Here is an 18134-nt window from a genome sequence, read left to right as displayed (position 1 = left end):
GGACAGCTAACGAAAAACCTCTTAATTCAGATGAGCAGCGGCGTTGTATGCATTTAAAACAGAACAGTGTTTTATGAATGAAGCAGCTAGGGCGTGGGAAACAGCGCACTTGGCAAATGCTGCGCGTGACGTCATCCACTCTCAAACGCACACACCGGCCCGCTGTCAACCACACAGAGACAGAGTCCGTATCGCTGTCAACCACAGAGACAGAGTCCGTATTATATTTTCCTCTTCGCCAGCACAAGACACCTTCAAACAATAAAGACGGCCGCGCCGTCTATGTTCATCACATCCACTCCACTCAGACGCAACGGCTTCGATCCAAAACAAACATCCACTCTTTACTTTACCTCCTTCCTTGTTGCGCTTAGAAGTTGTCCGTCGGCTTTGTCAGCGGTAGTTTTTGACAATGTAAAGGCAATCATACGAACCACAGTTGCCTTGAGGCTCCAGGTAATGCGTTGTTAGTCCGACACGCTCCGAATTGCAATCCAAAAGAAAAGATGACGCTGGTCCAATGTACTTTCAAAACAAACAGGATTTATTGGGAAGCAAGTCACAACAGCCCCAATAGCTGCCTACCACTATAAAACAAACAAAAAGGGTTATGTAAATGAATGTAAACTGTCAATCAAATGCGAATTGAGTGCGGTCAAAAACTATATGGTACCGCTCCACCTGGGCCTGCATGAACTCTAAATGACCTGCCATGTTATAGGAGTGGTTAGGGGGAACGTGGGAAAAAAGGGGAGTTGACCAGGTAAGTCTCCATCTTGGAATTCATTGACAAATATAATAATAAACACAAAGCACGAATACCATAATAAACTATATTTCTAAGGGGGCAATAAAGTTACAATTTATCATCATAGGATTTGGCTCCTACAGTATTGGTGTTCGGTACAGAGTGCTTGAAGCTCTGGATATACATGATAACATGAAACAGGAACATGAATACATTTACCCCCCCCTTCCCAGCAATAAATACATAAATACAGCACAACACCACACAACACACGGAAGAGACTAGTCCATCTGGTCAGGAGCTTGGTTAGCGTAAGGGGGGAAAGGGGGGGTCCGAATGTCTGTTGGGAAGAAGCTGTCCTTGAAGCCGTGGTTTTAGCAAGGATGGACTTGAAGTGCCTATCTGAGGGCAGGGGCTGAAACAGGGGGTGTGCTGGGTGTGAGGGGTCCATTGCAATTTTGCTCTGCAAAGGGTAAAAAAAAATAAGGCTTTGGGAGCTAGTGTTCGCTCGCCTCCGTCTCCTTCCCGGTGATGAAGAAGACTTCAAGTTTTAAGTTTCATCAAGCATTTCACCAGATGGTTCATGCAATATTTTCAATCGTTTTAAGAATAAAATAAAATAAAATGTACCTGGTTTTAATTTGAAAGTCGGAGGGGAATGGTGGAGCTGTAGTTTACATTTACATTAAATGATTCCAGCTGACGCTTTTATCCAAAGCGACTTACAAGCTGTGTACACCACAACACACTCTTGAGTGCATAGTAGTATGTACCTTTTAGCATAGCAGGTAGTAGTATATACATAGTAGATAGTAGCATAGTACATATTAGATAGTAGTATAGACATAGTAGATAGTAGTATAGACATAGTAGATAGTAGTATAGACATAGTAGATAGTAGTATAGACATAGTACATAGTAGTATAGACATAGTACATAGTAGTATAGACATAGTAGATAGTAGTACATAGACATAGTAGATAGTAGTATAGACATATTATATAGTAGTATAGACAATAGTAACATAGTACATATTAGATAGTAGTATAGACATAGTAGCATAGTACAGTACATAGTAGATAATAGTATAGGCATATTAGCATAGTAGATAGTAGTATATACATAGTAGTACAGTACATAGTAGATAGTAGTATATACATAGTAGTACAGTACATAGTAGATAGTAGTATATACATAGTAGTACAGTACATAGTAGATAGTAGTATATACATAGTAGCATTAGTACATAGTATAGATACACAGCAGACTGCAGAGAGTGGCTCGATCAGCCGAACGCACAATTGGAGGTGGGCTTCCCACTCTCCAGGACATTTACACCAGGTAGTACATAGTACATACTGTAGTAGATAGTAGTATAGACATAGTAGATAGTACATAGTAGATAGTAGTATAGGAATAGTAGCATAGTACAGTACATAGTAGATAATAGTATAGGCATATTCACATAGTAGATAGTAGTATATACATAGTAGCATAGTACATAGTAGAGATACACAGCAGTCTACACAGCAGGCAATAAACAACACTTCACAAACTACAGACCAATTTCCTTGCTCTCACAGTTCTCAGAAGTACTGGAGAAATTATTTGTGGACAGGTTGGATCACTTTGTAGAAAATAATAACTTACTAACTGAGAACCAATACGGTTTTAGAGCCAACAGATCGCCCTCAATGGCATTGATTGAATTAACTGAAGAAATAATAACAAACATAAATACAAAGTTGTACACAGTTGGAGTCTTTGTAGACTTAAAGAAAGCCTTTGACACAATAGATCACAAAATCCTTATAAGGAAAATAGTCAAATATGGCTTCAGAGGGGTTGCGTCAGATTGGCTTGAAAGCTACATAAAAACAGAACAAATTGTACAACTTGGAGATTGCAAATCTAGATGTATGAAAATAATGTGTGGAGTCCCTCAAGGCTCGGTTCTGGGACCCAAACTGTTTAATCTATATATTAATGATTTGTGCTCGGTGTCAAATGTATTGAAGTGTGTACTATTTGCTGATGATACTAACATGTTCTGTACAGGGGAGGACATCCAGCAGCTTATGACGGTCTTAACAATAGAAATGAATAAATACAAACTCTGGTTTGATATAAATAAATTATCTTTAAATCTAAATCAAACTAAATGTATGGTGTTTGGAAACCGCCAGATAAAAACAGACATTCAGTTGATAATAGATAATAATAGAATAGAAAGAGTATATGAAGATAAATTCTTGGGAGTGATTTTAGACCATAAACTCTGCTGGAAACCCCATATAGAATATGTGAGGGCTAAGATGGCAAAGAGCATCTCAATTATTAGTAAGGTGAGACATGTGCCGGTACTCAACTCATTGCACACTCTGTACTGTGCAATGATCTTGCCTTACCTGCATTACTGCACAGAGGTATGGGGTAACACATACAAAACAACCATAAATACATTGACTATCCTACAAAAAAGAGCAATAAGAGTAATAAACAATGCAGAATATCGGGACCACACACACACACTGTTTCTACAATCACACATTTTGAAGTTCATTGATATGGTAAACTTTAAAACTCTGCAAGTTATGTACAAAGCAAGAAATAATCAATTACCGGTAAATGTAAGAAGCAAATTTCTGGATAAAGAGGTAAGGGGGGATACAACCTCAGAGGACCATTGAACTTCAAAAAACCTGTGATGAAAACCAACCTGAAAATAATGTGTATCTCCTCTTACGGAGCCACCCTGTGGAATGGGATAGATAGAGGATGAACTAAAATATTGTGAAAACATAAATCAATTCAAATCTAGACTAAAAAAATCTATTTTTGATAGGTACAGAAGGGAAGAAGAGCTTTAATCATTATAATTAATTTGTATATTATATTGAACTATATTTGCAGTATATACTATTATATTATGGTACTATATTATATTGTATATAATTATATCATGTACTATATACTATTATAATGATGTGTAATGATGGCGCCGCTCCGACCGGCTGCCTCTCTGTTCGCTCCGTCGAGACTGTGTTTACTTTTGTTAATATTTATAGTTTTTAGAGTTTTGTGCGTACCAACTGTTGGTGCATTTAATGTATATGACCGTCAGTCACTCATAGACATTGGATTACGGGAAACTTACCAACTGGATTACTCGCTGGATCAGCTTTCCGAACCGCATCAATGGCCGGAAGAAATTCTCCGGAGACTAGGACCAGATCCTTTGTTCCTAGACCCCAGGAACAGAGGAACCAGACGGCGAGGGAAGAGGGCTGGGATCCGAAACAGGCTGAGATCCAGACGCCACCGAACACCACTGCCCAGTATATTGCTAGCCAATGTACAATCAATAGACAATAAACTGGATGACATCCGAGCAAGGATTCAATATCAAAGAGACGTTAGGGACTGCAATGTCCTCTGCTTCACCGAGACGTGGTTGACGCCGGACGTCCCAGACCACGCAATTCAACCAGCGGATCACTTCTTTATCCATCGGAAGGATCGGACATCAGCAGAGTCCGGTAAACAACGTGGAGGAGGTATTGCCTTCATGTTTAACAAAAATTGGAGCGACCCAACGAACGTGAAGGAATTATCCAACCACTGCTCCCCAGAACTGGAATATATAACCATCAAGTGTCGTCCTTTCTTCCTCCCGAGGGAGTTAACGGCGATCGTCCTGATCGGAGTGTATATTCCACCGCAAGCCAGCAACAAGGTTGCGCTCTCCAGACTACACGACGAGGTAAATAGAATACAAGTGGCTAACGTTAACGCCGCCATTTTTGGTGCTGGGAGATTTCAATAGCGCCAATCTGAGAAAGGTATTACCTGACTTCTATCAGCATGTGACTTGCAACACCAGAGGCGGTAACATCCTAGATCACTGTTACACGCAATTTAAAGGTGGCTACAAGGCTCATTCTGATAGTGGCTTTGGTAAATCAGATCACGCATCAATTTTTCTTTCACCAAAGTACAAACAGAGAATTAAAAGTACTCCCGTAGTCTCGCGAGAGGTGCAGAAATGGGATGTGACGTCAGAGGAGACGATCCGGTCAGTGTTTCACCACACAGACTGGATTGTGTTCCGCGACACAGATAACATTAATGTCTACACGGAGACAGTGCTGGACTATGTTTGTACTAGGGTGAAAGAAACAATCCCCACTACCAAAATGAAAGTTTACCCAAATCAAAAACCCTGGGTAGACAAATCCGTCCGTGAAGCTCTGAGAGAGCGCACCAAAGCATACAATGACGGCCTAGTGGCAGGCAACATGAATGACCACAAGGTGGCGCGACACAACGTAAGGAGGACAGTGTCAGAGGCCAAACGGCGCTACAGGGATAAAATTTAACACCAGTTTGAACAAGCTGACTCTAGAGCTATGTGGCAGGGGCTCAAAACGATGACAGACTACAAAGGCGCCTCCCTCAAACTGAACAGTGACATCTCCTTAGCAAACGACCTCAATACCTTCTATGCGAGGTTTGATGCTGGTAATAACAACACCAGCTCACAAGCCTCGGCAATGGGGGGGGGGGGGTCGGCTGCTGATGGAGGCGCAGTGTTCAGGGTAACAGAGCATGAGGTGAGGCGGACCTTTAAAAAAGTGAATATCAGGAAGGCAGCAGGTCCGGACGGCATCCCCGGCCGCGTCCTAAAAGTCTGTGCCGACCAACTGGCCCCAGTATTCACTGACATATTTAACCTGTCCTTAGAACAGGCTGTCATCCCCACCTGCCTGAAGAAGTCCACTATTATCCCTGTACCCAAAAAATCCAAGCCTGCTTGCCTCAACGACTACCGCCCTGTAGCTCTCACCTCCATAGCCATGAAGTGCTTTGAGAAGCTAGTAAAGGGCTACATCTGCTCCTCCCTCCCCATCAACATGGACCCCCTGCAATTTGCATACCGCCCCAACAGGTCCACGGAGGACGCCATATCCCATGTGCTGCACACAGCAGCATCACACCTGGACAAGAGGCAGGGGAACTATGTGAGAATGCTATTCATCGACTACAGCTCGGCATTCAATACCATAGTCCCCTCCATACTCATAGCCAAGCTCAGGGACCTGGGCTTGGGCTATGACCTCTGCCAGTGGGTCTTGGACTTCCTGACTGGCAGACCCCAGGTGGTGAGAGCAGGCAACTGCACCTCCTCATCCATCACCCTCAACATAGGGGCCCCCCAGGGCTGTGTTCTGAGTCCCCTCCTCTACTCCCTGTACACACACGACTGTGTGGCTCAGCGGAGTAGCAATACAATCGTCAAATTTGCTGACGACACAGTGGTGGTGGGCCTGATCTCTGCCAACGACGAGAGGGCCTACCTGGAAGAGGTCAAGGTCCTGGCGGGATGGTGCCAGGAAAACAGCCTCTCCCTGAACGTCAGCAAAACAAAGGAGATGATTGTGGACTTCAGGAGGTCGGGGGTCAAGGACTACAGCCCCCTCAGCATCGACGGGGCACCGGTTGAGAGAGTCAACAGCTTCAAGTACCTCGGAGCCTACATATCCGAGGACTTGACATGGACCACACACATTAACAGTGTGGTGAAGAAGGCACGACAACGCCTCTACTTCCTCCGGCGCCTAAGGAAGTTCCAAGTCAGCCAGAAGATCCTTAAGAACTTCTACTCATGTACAATAGAGAGCATCTTGACCGGCAACATCACCTCCTGGTTTGGGAATAGCACTGCACAAGACCAAAGCAGACTACAAAGAGTGACACGTTCAGCCGAACGCACAATTGGAGGGGGGCTCCCCACCCTCCAGAACATTTACTACAAGCGTTGCAAGGGCAAGGCTAAGAGAATCATTAAAGACTCCAGTCACCCGAACAACTGCCTCTTTGAACTGCTGCGGTCAGGCAAGCGATACCGGAGTCTCAAGGCGAGCACAGAAAGACTCAGAAGTAGCTTCTATCCCCAGGCCATCAGGCTGCTAAACGAACAATGAATGAACACTACACAACAACAACCACCAAACGCACATAGCACACACATCCACACGCACACACTCACTTTAAACAAACACACTGTAGCACCCACTCCACACACTTTATAGCACACACCCACTTTAAACAAACACACTGTAGCACCCACTCCCCACACTTTATATTTATGGATGAAGGATTGCACTACAACTCGTACACCTTACTGTAAATTGTACCTAAAATTGTACCTCATCCCATTTCTGCTTTGCACTAGATAGTACTGTACATTAGTACACTGCATAGTATTGTGTATTGTATATTATATGGTAACTCAGAACATTGTACATATGTCTATACCGAACACTGTGACCTCATTTTCTTCTTCTAAATTCATGCTATATTATGTTATTATGTTATTTGATACTATCTTGTCTAGCACAGTCTCTGGAGCGTAACAGTAAGAAGCATTTTGTATGAAAGTATTCTGTACTTCTGTATGACAACTATTAAAGAACTTGAACTTATATATACTATTATATACTGCAGGTATACTATACTGTAATGTGTACTGTAATGTGTACTATATGTGTGTACTGTAATGTGTACTATATGTATGTACTATGTATGTATCTAAAAGAAAAAAAGAAACGTAAGTCTTCAGGGGTAGGGCCCGACAAGCCTAGTGCTTCTCCCTAGCCCTTTTCGGACAATTGGACAATGCTGCAATAGCAGCTGGTAAAACTTTGGCGATTTATGGAATGATATGTGTCCAAAGCCCGAAATAAAAAATTATTGAACTGAACTGAACTGACTGCAGAGAGAGGCTCGATCAGCCAAACACACAATTGGAGGTGGGCTTCCCACTCTCCAGGACATTTACACCAGGCGTTGCAGGGCCAAGGCTAAGAGAATAATCAAAGAATCTAGCCACCCAAACAACTGCCTCTTTGCACTGCTGCGTTCAGGCAAGCGCTACCAGAGTCTCATGGCCAGTACAGAGAGACTCAGAAGGAGCTTCTATCCCGAGTTCAAAACTTTTAATCCCTATCTGATCCGATCAGATTTTTAAATCCCATTTTTTTGTGATCCAGGATCAGACAACTCTGCTAGATTTTGTCCCGGTATTTCAAAGCAATCCAGGATAGGATCACCCTGATCCAGATTCAGACTTTTCAAGATGACTAGATCCTGAATATCAGTGCTTTAATCCTACCAATCTCCATCTAGTGGATATGAAAAATAATACAAGGAAGACAAGAGACCACATTGCAGAGACATCTATAATGTCTAATTATATTGTAAAATACATAAAGGACATACAATCATAATGGAATTGTAATTAAAAGAAAAATACTCCCACTAGGGTAAAAACAAAAAAACATTCATTCAAAGGCAGCTGATCATCCAGGCATGCTTTGAGGAGCTGGATTCTAAGTGAGGTTTCAGTTTGCTGAAGCCTGAAGGTGATGACAGATGGACTTTTTTTTTGTTGATATTTTTTCTTTAATCTAAATTACATTTGTGATTGACAATCTTTGTTGTGATACTTTTATGAGCATAACATTTTTTGTCATCAATATTTCAAGAATCAAAATTCAAGAGATTTATTCGTCACGTTTGGTTGAAAACTAAATAGGCCACCACAAATGTGACCAACATAATTGTCTTTTGCCATGAAGGCAATTTATTTTTTATTATTTCAGTTAACAAACTTTGCCATATTATTTATATTGAAACATATTTGTAAATAAATTGTATAGTACATTTTGCTCTGGTAATCCACTGGAAATCCACCCCTCTGGTGGGATCAAGATAATCCAGTTTTTTGGGATCAAACTGATCCCAATCCTGTGTTGTCGGTTTGAACTACCCGTTTTGAAGATTTGATCCAGATTAAAGCTTGGATTTTATTTCCTGATCTGATCGGATATCAAAGTGATCCTAATCCTGTTTTTTGGTTTTCAACTAAATATAGCGAATAAACGAAATAACGATCCCAATAACGAGTTAACTCGTTTCCGGCGCAGATTGTGTTAACATTCACTTTAGACACTTTTTAACACTACACCATATTTTGTATGTATTTATTACAAAAGGATTTGCACTACATCCATACCTCATTTTTGCATAAAAAAGGTTCCCTTTTGTACCTCATTATTTGCATTTGGTACTTAACTAGTTCAGTGCCAGAGGTCGCTGTGCCAGCGCTGTAATGAATGGGGATACATGCCGGTGTTTGCAGTGCTAAAACTATATTAAATATTATAGCTATGGATCGAATAATATAGTTGATTGTCATTGAGTTTCATTCATACATTCCTGTTTTATACCGTGGTGAATATGAGTATAGTTTTAGAGTAATTCTGTGTAATCCCAGGAAACGCCGCTAAACAGCGTTTAGTGCATGTCACTATAATGCGTGCCATTCCTCGCTTGGATCAACAATCAATCTGAAATCAACGCTATATTATTGGTATTATGTTAAGTGCAAATGCATTGCAACACAGAACTGAACACACTATGGAGACACTGTCGTTGCATAATTTGTATTCAGCTAATCAACTGGCAACTTCTACAGCCAATCAAATCACTGGCCTTTATTACATCACAATAGTGAAAATCCCTTTCCCCTTCTTTTATTTTGTACATGTTAGTATCATACATGTATATTCGTGTATCATATATGTATACCCATATTCATATAACTGTGAGTCAATATTTGTATTGTTATTACCTGCATTGCTTTTACCCTTTTTCTTATTCTCTACATTGCTTTTATTCTGTCTGTTTTATGTTAATTGCATGTCTATTTTTACGGCTGTGAAACACTTTGGGCTGCAATTCTTGTATGAAAGGTGCTGTACAAATAAAGTGTATTATAATAATAATTATTATTATTATAATTATCATTGTTGTTATTATTGTTATTATCATTGTCATTATTATTATTATTATTATTATTATTATTATTATTATTATTATTATTATTATTATTATTATTATTATTATTATTATTATTATTATTATTATTATTATTATTATTATTATTATTATTATATTCTAAACAAGAATAAACAATATCTAAATCTAATTCATATTGTGTTATGTGTTGTCTCTATGGTGTCTTTGTGTCCCCATAGGGAATACGGTGCGATCGACGATGTGGACATTGATCTGCATATTGATGTCAGTTTCCTAGATGTGAGTATGACTCTCCTGATTGATGTCAGTGATCATTAAAGAAAGATTTCCTCTCTGCATTCAGTAGAAAGCTATCCGGCTGCAAGCTAGTCTTAATATTAGGGGGTGAAAGTGGCTCGGGAGGTAGAGCAGTCATCTGGTAATATGGAGGTTCCCGGTTCGATTCTTGCTCCTCCCAGGCAGCGTGTCGAAGTGTCCTTGAGCAAGACACTTAACCCCTAATTGCTCCCGATGAGCAGGTTGGAACCTTGCATGGTCGCCTCCGCCATCGGTGTGTGAATGTGTGAGCGAACGGGTCAAATGTGAGGAACAAATTGTAAAGCACTTTGGATAAAAGTGCTATATAATTGTAGCCATTTACCATTTACCATTTAATATAAAATATAGGAGGAGAGTAAATATATAAAATATATATTTCTTTGTGTTCTTGCTCCTTTCCATCTTCAGGAGGACATCGCGCTGGCATGGGACGTCATCAGGAGAGAGCCTGTCATCGTGAGACTACACTGCTCACTGACACAATACTTAAATGGAACAGGTAACTGGGTTTTGTTTCATAAGAGGCCAAGCGACAAAGCTCTGTAGCATATGAGAAACCAGACCTCTAGTGAACTGCAGACACTATTTCCTTAACTCTTCCTCAACTGCAGTAGAACCAACTCAAGGGAAGTTGAAGAGATGGTTGAGGAAATAGTGTCTGTAGTTCACTAGAGGTCTGCTCTCCTCTGAGTGATAATAGTGTCTGTAGTTCACTAGAGGTCTGCTCTCCTCTGAGTGATAATAGTGTCTGTAGTTCACTAGAGGTCTGCTCTCCTCTGGGTGATAATAGTGTCTGTAGTTCACCAGAGGTCTGCTCTCCTCTGGGTGATAATAGTGTCTTTGTTCACCAGAGGTCTGCTCTCCTCTGGGTGATAATAGTGTCTGTAGTTCACTAGAGGTCTGCTCTCCTCTGGGTGATAATAGTGTCTGCAGTTCACTAGAGGTCTGCTCTCCTCTGAGTGATAATAGTGTCTGTAGTTCACTAGAGGTCTGCTCTCCTCTGGGTGATAATAGTGTCTGTAGTTCACCAGAGGTCTGCTCTCCTCTGGGTGATAATAGTGTCTGTAGTTCACTAGAGGTCTGCTCTCCTCTGAGTGATAATAGTGTCTGTAGTTCACTAGAGGTCTGCTCTCCTCTGGGTGATAATATTGTCTGTAGTTCACTAGAGGTCTGCTCTCCTCTGGGTGATAATAGTGTCTGTAGTTCACTAGAGGTCTGCTCTCCTCTGGGTGATAATATTGTCTGTAGTTCACTAGAGGTCTGCTCTCCTCTGGGTGATAATAGTGTCTGTAGTTCACTAGAGGTCTGCTCTCCTCTGGGTGATAATAGTGTCTGTAGTTCACTAGAGGTCTGCTCTCCTCTGGGTGATAATATTGTCTGTAGTTCACTAGAGGTCTGCTCTCCTCTGGGTGATAATAGTGTCTGTAGTTCACTAGAGGTCTGCTCTCCTCTGGGTGATAATAGTGTCTGTAGTTCACTAGAGGTCTGCTCTCCTCTGAGTGATAATAATAGTGTCTGTAGTTCACTAGAGGTCTGCTCTCCTCTGAGTGATAATAATAGTGTCTGTAGTTCACTAGAGGTCTGCTCTCCTCTGGGTGATAATAGTGTCTGTAGTTCACTAGAGGTCTGCTCTCCTCTGGGTGATAATAGTGTCTGCAGTTCACTAGAGGTCTGCTCTCCTCTGGGTGATAATAGTGTCTTTGTTCACCAGAGGTCTGCTCTCCTCTGGGTGATAATAGTGTCTGTAGTTCACTAGAGGTCTGCTCTCCTCTGGGTGATAATAGTGTCTGCAGTTCACTAGAGGTCTGCTCTCCTTTGGGTGATAATAGTGTCTGTAGTTCACTAGAGGTCTGCTCTCCTCTGGGTGATAATAGTGTCTGCAGTTCACTAGAGGTCTGCTCTCCTCTGGGTGATAATAGTGTCTGCAGTTCACTAGAGGTCTGCTCTCCTCTGGGTGATAATAGTGTCTGTAGTTCACTAGAGGTCTGCTCTCCTCTGAGTGATAATAGTATCTGCAATTCACTAGAGGTCTGCTCTCCTCTGGGTGATAATAGTATCTGTAGTTCACTAGAGGTCTGCTCTCCTCTGGGTGATAATAGTGTCTGTAGTTCACTAGAGGTCTGCTCTCCTCTGGGTGATAATAGTGTCTGTAGTTCACTAGAGGTCTGCTCTCTCCTCTGGGTGATAATAGTGTCTGTAGTTCACTAGAGGTCTGCTCTCCTCTGAGTGATAATAATAGTATCTGTAGTTCACTAGAGGTCTGCTCTCCTCTGAGTGATAATAGTGTCTGTAGTTCACTAGAGGTCTGCTCTCCTCTGGGTGATAATAGTGTCTGTAGTTCACTAGAGGTCTGCTCTCCTCTGGGTGATAATAGTGTCTGTAGTTCACTAGAGGTCTGCTCTCCTCTGGGTGATAATAGTGTCTGTAGTTCACTAGAGGTCTGCTCTCCTCTGAGTGATAATAGTGTCTGTAGTTCACCAGAGGTATGCTCTCCTCTGAGTGATAATAGTGTCTGTAGTTCACTAGAGGTCTGCTCTCCTCTGGGTGATAATAGTGTCTGTAGTTCACCAGAGGTCTGCTCTCCTCTGGGTGATAATCTGTGTGTGTGTGTGCGTCTGTTTTCCAGTTCCAACCGTCGGCGTTTCGCAGGTGTCGACCAAAGAGCGGTTTGGACTGGGACACCAGCTGAAGAAGTGAGCGCCTGGGGACTCTCAGAGAACATGACTCAGCATTGTATTATTGTGCTTTCATTTGTGTGTGTGTGTGTTTTTTTTTTTTTTTTTTTTATTTAACCAGGCAGGTCAGTTAAGAACACATTCTTATTTTCAATGACGGCCTGGCGAGAGGACAAAAGGTCCCCTCGAAGGGTAACAGGGAAATAAATCAAATAAATAGAAAAGAGACAGATGGTACATAAGGGAAATAATTAAAACACACATCAAACAACCAAATAAAATGACAAAGGGGCATGAAGCAGAACAGTTAAACGGCTGGGTGACAGTTGCAAGTGTGTGTAAACAACTCATTTATTTAGGTATTTAGGTATTTCTATTTTATTGTGGATAGGACAGTCAGACAGTCAGCCACCGGGTCGCCCCGTGTGTAAACAACTCTGCAATAGAGTCCTTAACTCATTGGGCGCCATTTACGAGAAAAGTTGAGTTTACTCGCCATCGCTTGAGCGCCAATCACGAGAAAAGTCGGGTTTTAATCGTTATTTCTTTTATTCGCTATTGCCATTCATAATTCATCGGGGCAGCCTGTGCATAGTGTCTGAGCTGGCAGACGGTCAATACCGCCCTCTAACGCCTTCGGCCGCTATTGCACTCCATTTGAAACGATGTAGTTTGTTTTCTGGGCCGAGCTGAGCCATGCAGGCGGGGTTTAAATACTCCGGCTGGACAAGCGCTTACAACGATGCATCAACTAGCCCCCCCCCCCCCTCGTTCATATGCAATGCCGGATAACGTGGGACGGACCTCCGCGACCAGTACTTGGAATGGCGATCAGATAATTGGATTATTTTATTTGCATTACATCAGAGACAAGGTAAGGACACTATATATCCAATCTTGCGTTGATCTGATATATTTTTTCTCCCGCGATCGAAGCTGTCTGTGTGGACTGTGTGTGTGCTGTTTACCGTTGGTGGCGGGGGGGGGCGGGGGATATTCGATAATCAGGCGAAAAATTACAACGTGGTAACTGGATTTCACTAAAGGGCTATTTTCGTGTCTTTTCCTGTGATTACTCAGAATCACCCAAACTATACTCTTATTCACCACGGTATAAAACAGAAATGTACGGATGAAAAAACTATCTGTTTTTTGCATGTTGACCAGAAGGAACTCACTGACTATCGACAGCGTTATTAGATCCATAGCTATAATATTTAATATATTTTAAGCACTCGCAAACACGGCATTATCTCCATTGAACAAAGCACTGGCATATGCCCATAGTGCCCTCTGGCGCCCAATGAGTTAAAAGTAGTGAGGGGGATCAATTTGTCCATTTTCAAAGTCTTTTACATCTCGTTCAAACTGCTGGGAGAAGCAAACTGGAAGGAGGATTGATCGAAGGAAGATATGGTGAGCAGCTCTGTTGTTATAGGATTTGATTGATTGATTGAAAACAGCATGTATCCAGAGCTAGCACGAGGAACAGAGAGCTAGCACGAGGAACAGCATGTATCCAGAGCTAGCACGAGGAACAGCATGTATCCAGAGCTAGCATAGGGTGACCAAACGTCCTCTTTTGCCCGGACATGTCCTCTTTTCACGCCCTGTCCGGGGGGGGTTTATAAATTCATGGAAATGTCCGGGGTTTCATTGTTTTTCAGTTTCAGTTTCACGGCCCTTTGCGAGCATCTGAAGGCTCAGGACTGCATTTTTCGCCGAACATATAAATTACAGAATTAAATTGCTATTCGTTGCCGTTCGAATGCCATCTGAATCGCCCAAATCCGTGCCTCGGTTCTCGAGTTACATGCCGATATGTCAGGCGTGCGACTTTTTACATGGCGCGCCAGATTATCACGCAGACTGTCGGAGAAGCATGCAGCTGCAGAGCCGCAGAGCCAGCGGCGCTCTCAGGGCCGCGCGCTGACGGCCGCGCTGTGAGGGCCGCTCAGCAGCGCCACCCACCCAATGGCTGAATTGCCAATGGCTGAATTGGAGTATTGCACTGTGCGGGCACAGCTGCGAGATCCGCCGGGGCCAGACTCGAGGGAGTAAATTAACTATACTTTTGCTCACACAATATTTTGAATGAATTCGTTAATTTATTTCGAACATAAATTGAAAATAAATAATAATAAAAAACAAGTAATAAACAGATTAAAAAACAATCAAGCAGGAGTATAGAATGAAGTGTAAACGTATGTATTCCTACCCCCTTGATTGATTGATTGATTGAAAACTTTATTAACAGATTGCAGAATGGGTACAGTACAGCTCAATACACACAATTGTTAAGGGGATGCAGACCAGAGAAAGACTTTCGTCTTGTTTACATCAGGGTCCCCCATTTTCAATTCATTATAACATATATGACATACACGACATACAGATAGACAGTACTGCTACATCCATAGACGCCTACGTATAGGAGCAGGCGAAGCGGGTGCTCTACCAGTATTGAACTTGGGGGAGCAAACTTGTCTCTTTGCTCCCTCACTTTTTGATCATTGATATATCCCCCCCCCCAATATATAAATATTATCTAACCATAACTACGTAATTTCAATCAAATTAATAATACGCAATGACACTTAATAGCAAGCTTTTAAGTTTCCAAAGATTGTGTGACCCCCCACTTTAATGGTTTGATCCAGTGCCCACGGGCCACGGTTCGTCGGCATGACGTATACGACATGTTGGGGGAGGCGGCTTTTTCGAAAGCCCACGAAAAATTCAGGCTGGATATTGGATAACATTGTGAGGATTATTCTTCGGCGTTTACATCAAAATGGAGCAAATCATCACGTAAGTCGAACACTGTGACTGTATACTAAATGCGCAAACAGATTGAAACTGAATATTTCTCGTATGGTGAGCCTCGGCGCTGCACCGAGTGAATCCAGAGATACGGGATGGTGCGCAGGCGCTGTGATCACCCAACGGCGGAAATAATGCCGCTTTGAGTAGTTTATAAAAAAAATATTAAAAATATTTATTAGCAACGCCGAGCTTTCAAACCATCCCGTATCTCTGTGCGAACCCCTCGTGCAACTGTGAGCACCTTTTGTAATGTCTCTGTGATACTTGTATAACGAACGGTTCGGCCAGAACCAGTCCTTCATGGTAAATCTAGGTTGGTTTCCCATTGAGGAGCAAGTGACTGTGGATTCACTCGGTGCTGAGCACAGTCACGAAAGGGGCTAGTATGGACCCTGATGTAAACAAGACAAACGTCTTTCTCTGGTCTGCATCCCCTTAACAATTGTGTGTATTGAGCCGTACTGTATTGTACCCATTCTGCAATCTGTTAAATAAAGTTTTCATTCATTCATTCATTCAGCCGCCGCGCTCACTGGGGCTATTGATAGCGTCAATTAGTTGTTGTTGTTTTTGTTGGTACTGCCGCTGCGGATGAGAACGGAGCCGGAGGGGCTTTGGGAGGATGGGAAAGTTATTATTATTATTATTATAATAGTAATTGGCTATCATACGTGCCTAGCTAGCGTTAGCTAAAAGAGCCCTCGCAGTGAAGTTATTATTATTATAGCTATCATACTGCAATATAAACTGAGTTTTATAGTGAAAAGAGCAGCTTTATTTTGGTCAAGATTGAAGGCTCTATATTGCAGGAAATTGCACATACAGGTGTTCATTAAATGTAAAAAAATCTGCCGTGGAGGGGGTCGTGCCGGACCCCCTCCAAACCACCCCTTGCAAAAAAAAAAAAAAGGTAAAAAAAAAAGGTAAAAAAAAAAAATCTTGCACCCCCACTTTCAACTATAACTAGGCGGCCATGGCTACATCTATACATTTATGACATACCAGATTTGCAAATACAGTACAGGGAGTAGATTACTTTAACAAGTGTATCAAATAAGGAGGGGTCAGACCAGGGAAGGTTTTGTAAATGAGTGTAAGCCAATGAATTTCTCGTTGAGAGTGTAACCAACAACAACAACAAATTATCATTGAACTTGAGCAAAACTAAAATTATGTTGTTTGGAAACTGTAGATTGGATACTCAGGTACAAGTTAAAATAAATGATGTGATTATTGAAAGAGTATGAAAATAAATTCCTATGTGTAATAATAGACCATAAAATCTGTTGGAAACCTCACATAAAACATGTCCAATCTAAACTCTCACGAAGCATTTCAGTCATGAGTAAAGTAAAGCACATTCTGGATAGAAAATCACTCTACATTCTCTACTGTTCACTAGTTTTACCATATTTAAATTACTGTGCTGAAGTCTGGGGAAACAATTATAAGTCTACACTACAACCACTTTTTATACTCCAAAAAAGGGCCATAAGGATAGTTCACATTGCAGGTTATCGTGATCACACTAACATATTGTTTTTGGAGTCAAAGACATTGAAGTTAAATGATCTTGTGGAATTTAAAACGGCACAATTAATGTATAAAGCAAAAAGTCATGCACTTCCAAGAAACATTCAAGAATTGTTCTTTGATAGGGAGGGGGGTTATAATCTGAGGGGAGAACACAATTTAAAAGTGCTAAATGTACGCACTACCATGAGAAGACACTGCATCTCAATATGTGGAGTGAAACTGTGGAACAGTCTAAGGCCCCGTTTAGACGAGCGTTTTGTGAACAGAAACCGCAAAAGTCATCTTGCGGTTTCACTTTTAATTTTACGTTTAGACGAGCGTTTTGGAGTGGAATTCTCCGTGCAGACGACGCTGTAACGACGGAGACCCGCTGTCACACGATTGGCGCATATGTCACATGACGTGCTGTGAAGACCCGCCCTACTCTGCCTCTGATTCGCAGACTAAATTCATGCTATATTATGTTATTATGTTATTTGATACTATCTTGTCTAGCACAGTCTCTGGAGCGTAACAGTAAGAAGCATTTTGTATGAAAGTATTCTGTACTTCTGTATGACAACTATTAAAGAACTTGAACTTGGATGGGGAATGTGATTGCACCAAAGCAGAGTCACTCACAGACAGAGGGTCCAGTCACGCCGCGGGACAGATTCTTGTGTATTTAACCGTTTCACTGCCACACGACAGCCGGTTGTGTGATAGTAAGGGTTAACCTTCTGTCGTGTGGCAGTGAAAGGGTTAAAAGTACTGCCAATGTAGCCTTCAGGTGATCTCCGTTGATATAAGTCAGACATACTTGCTTTGTTTACGTCTCGGCTACTGGCGCATACCTGCTACCTGTGACGTAAGCAGTACGCGCGACCAGAGCCGTGACAACCCTTTCGTCATCGTTTTAACAGATTTATACGTTTTGATAGTTTAGACGAGATCGCAAAGCTTTTGCGTTTCCAGGAATTCCACCCTGGAAGGTAGTCTCACTTTTTTGCGGTTTCACCCCGTAAAAACGCCGTTTCCGTATAAACGAAAGGCACATCAGCAAAAATATTTTTGCGGATTCACCTGCTAGCGTTTCCGTCTAAACGGGGCCTGAATGTGGTGCTAAAGCAATGTCCAAACATGAGACAATTCAAACTGATGTATAAGGA

At 41.9% G+C, this 18134-nt stretch overlaps 1 protein-coding gene across 1 annotated transcript in view; it reads left to right on the top strand.

Annotated features, from left to right (window-relative positions):
• The window catches only part of parp8 (poly (ADP-ribose) polymerase family, member 8), a gene marked incomplete at its 3' end in the record, with an annotated part of 303800 nt that overhangs the window by 157271 nt on the left and 128395 nt on the right, over nt 1–18134 (top strand). The window contains exons 8-10 of the mRNA XM_084309021.1: nt 9850–9910; nt 10358–10448; nt 12576–12642. Of these exons, the coding sequence (XP_084165147.1) occupies nt 9850–9910; nt 10358–10448; nt 12576–12642 (219 nt within the window). The remainder of the gene's footprint in view (nt 1–9849; nt 9911–10357; nt 10449–12575; nt 12643–18134) is intronic.

The sequence above is a fragment of the Notolepis coatsorum genome (genome assembly GCF_963971535.1).
Source record: "Notolepis coatsorum genome assembly, chromosome: 2".
Taxonomy (NCBI): Eukaryota; Metazoa; Chordata; class Actinopteri; order Aulopiformes; family Paralepididae; genus Notolepis; species Notolepis coatsorum.
This window is presented reverse-complemented; position numbering and strand designations above follow the sequence as displayed.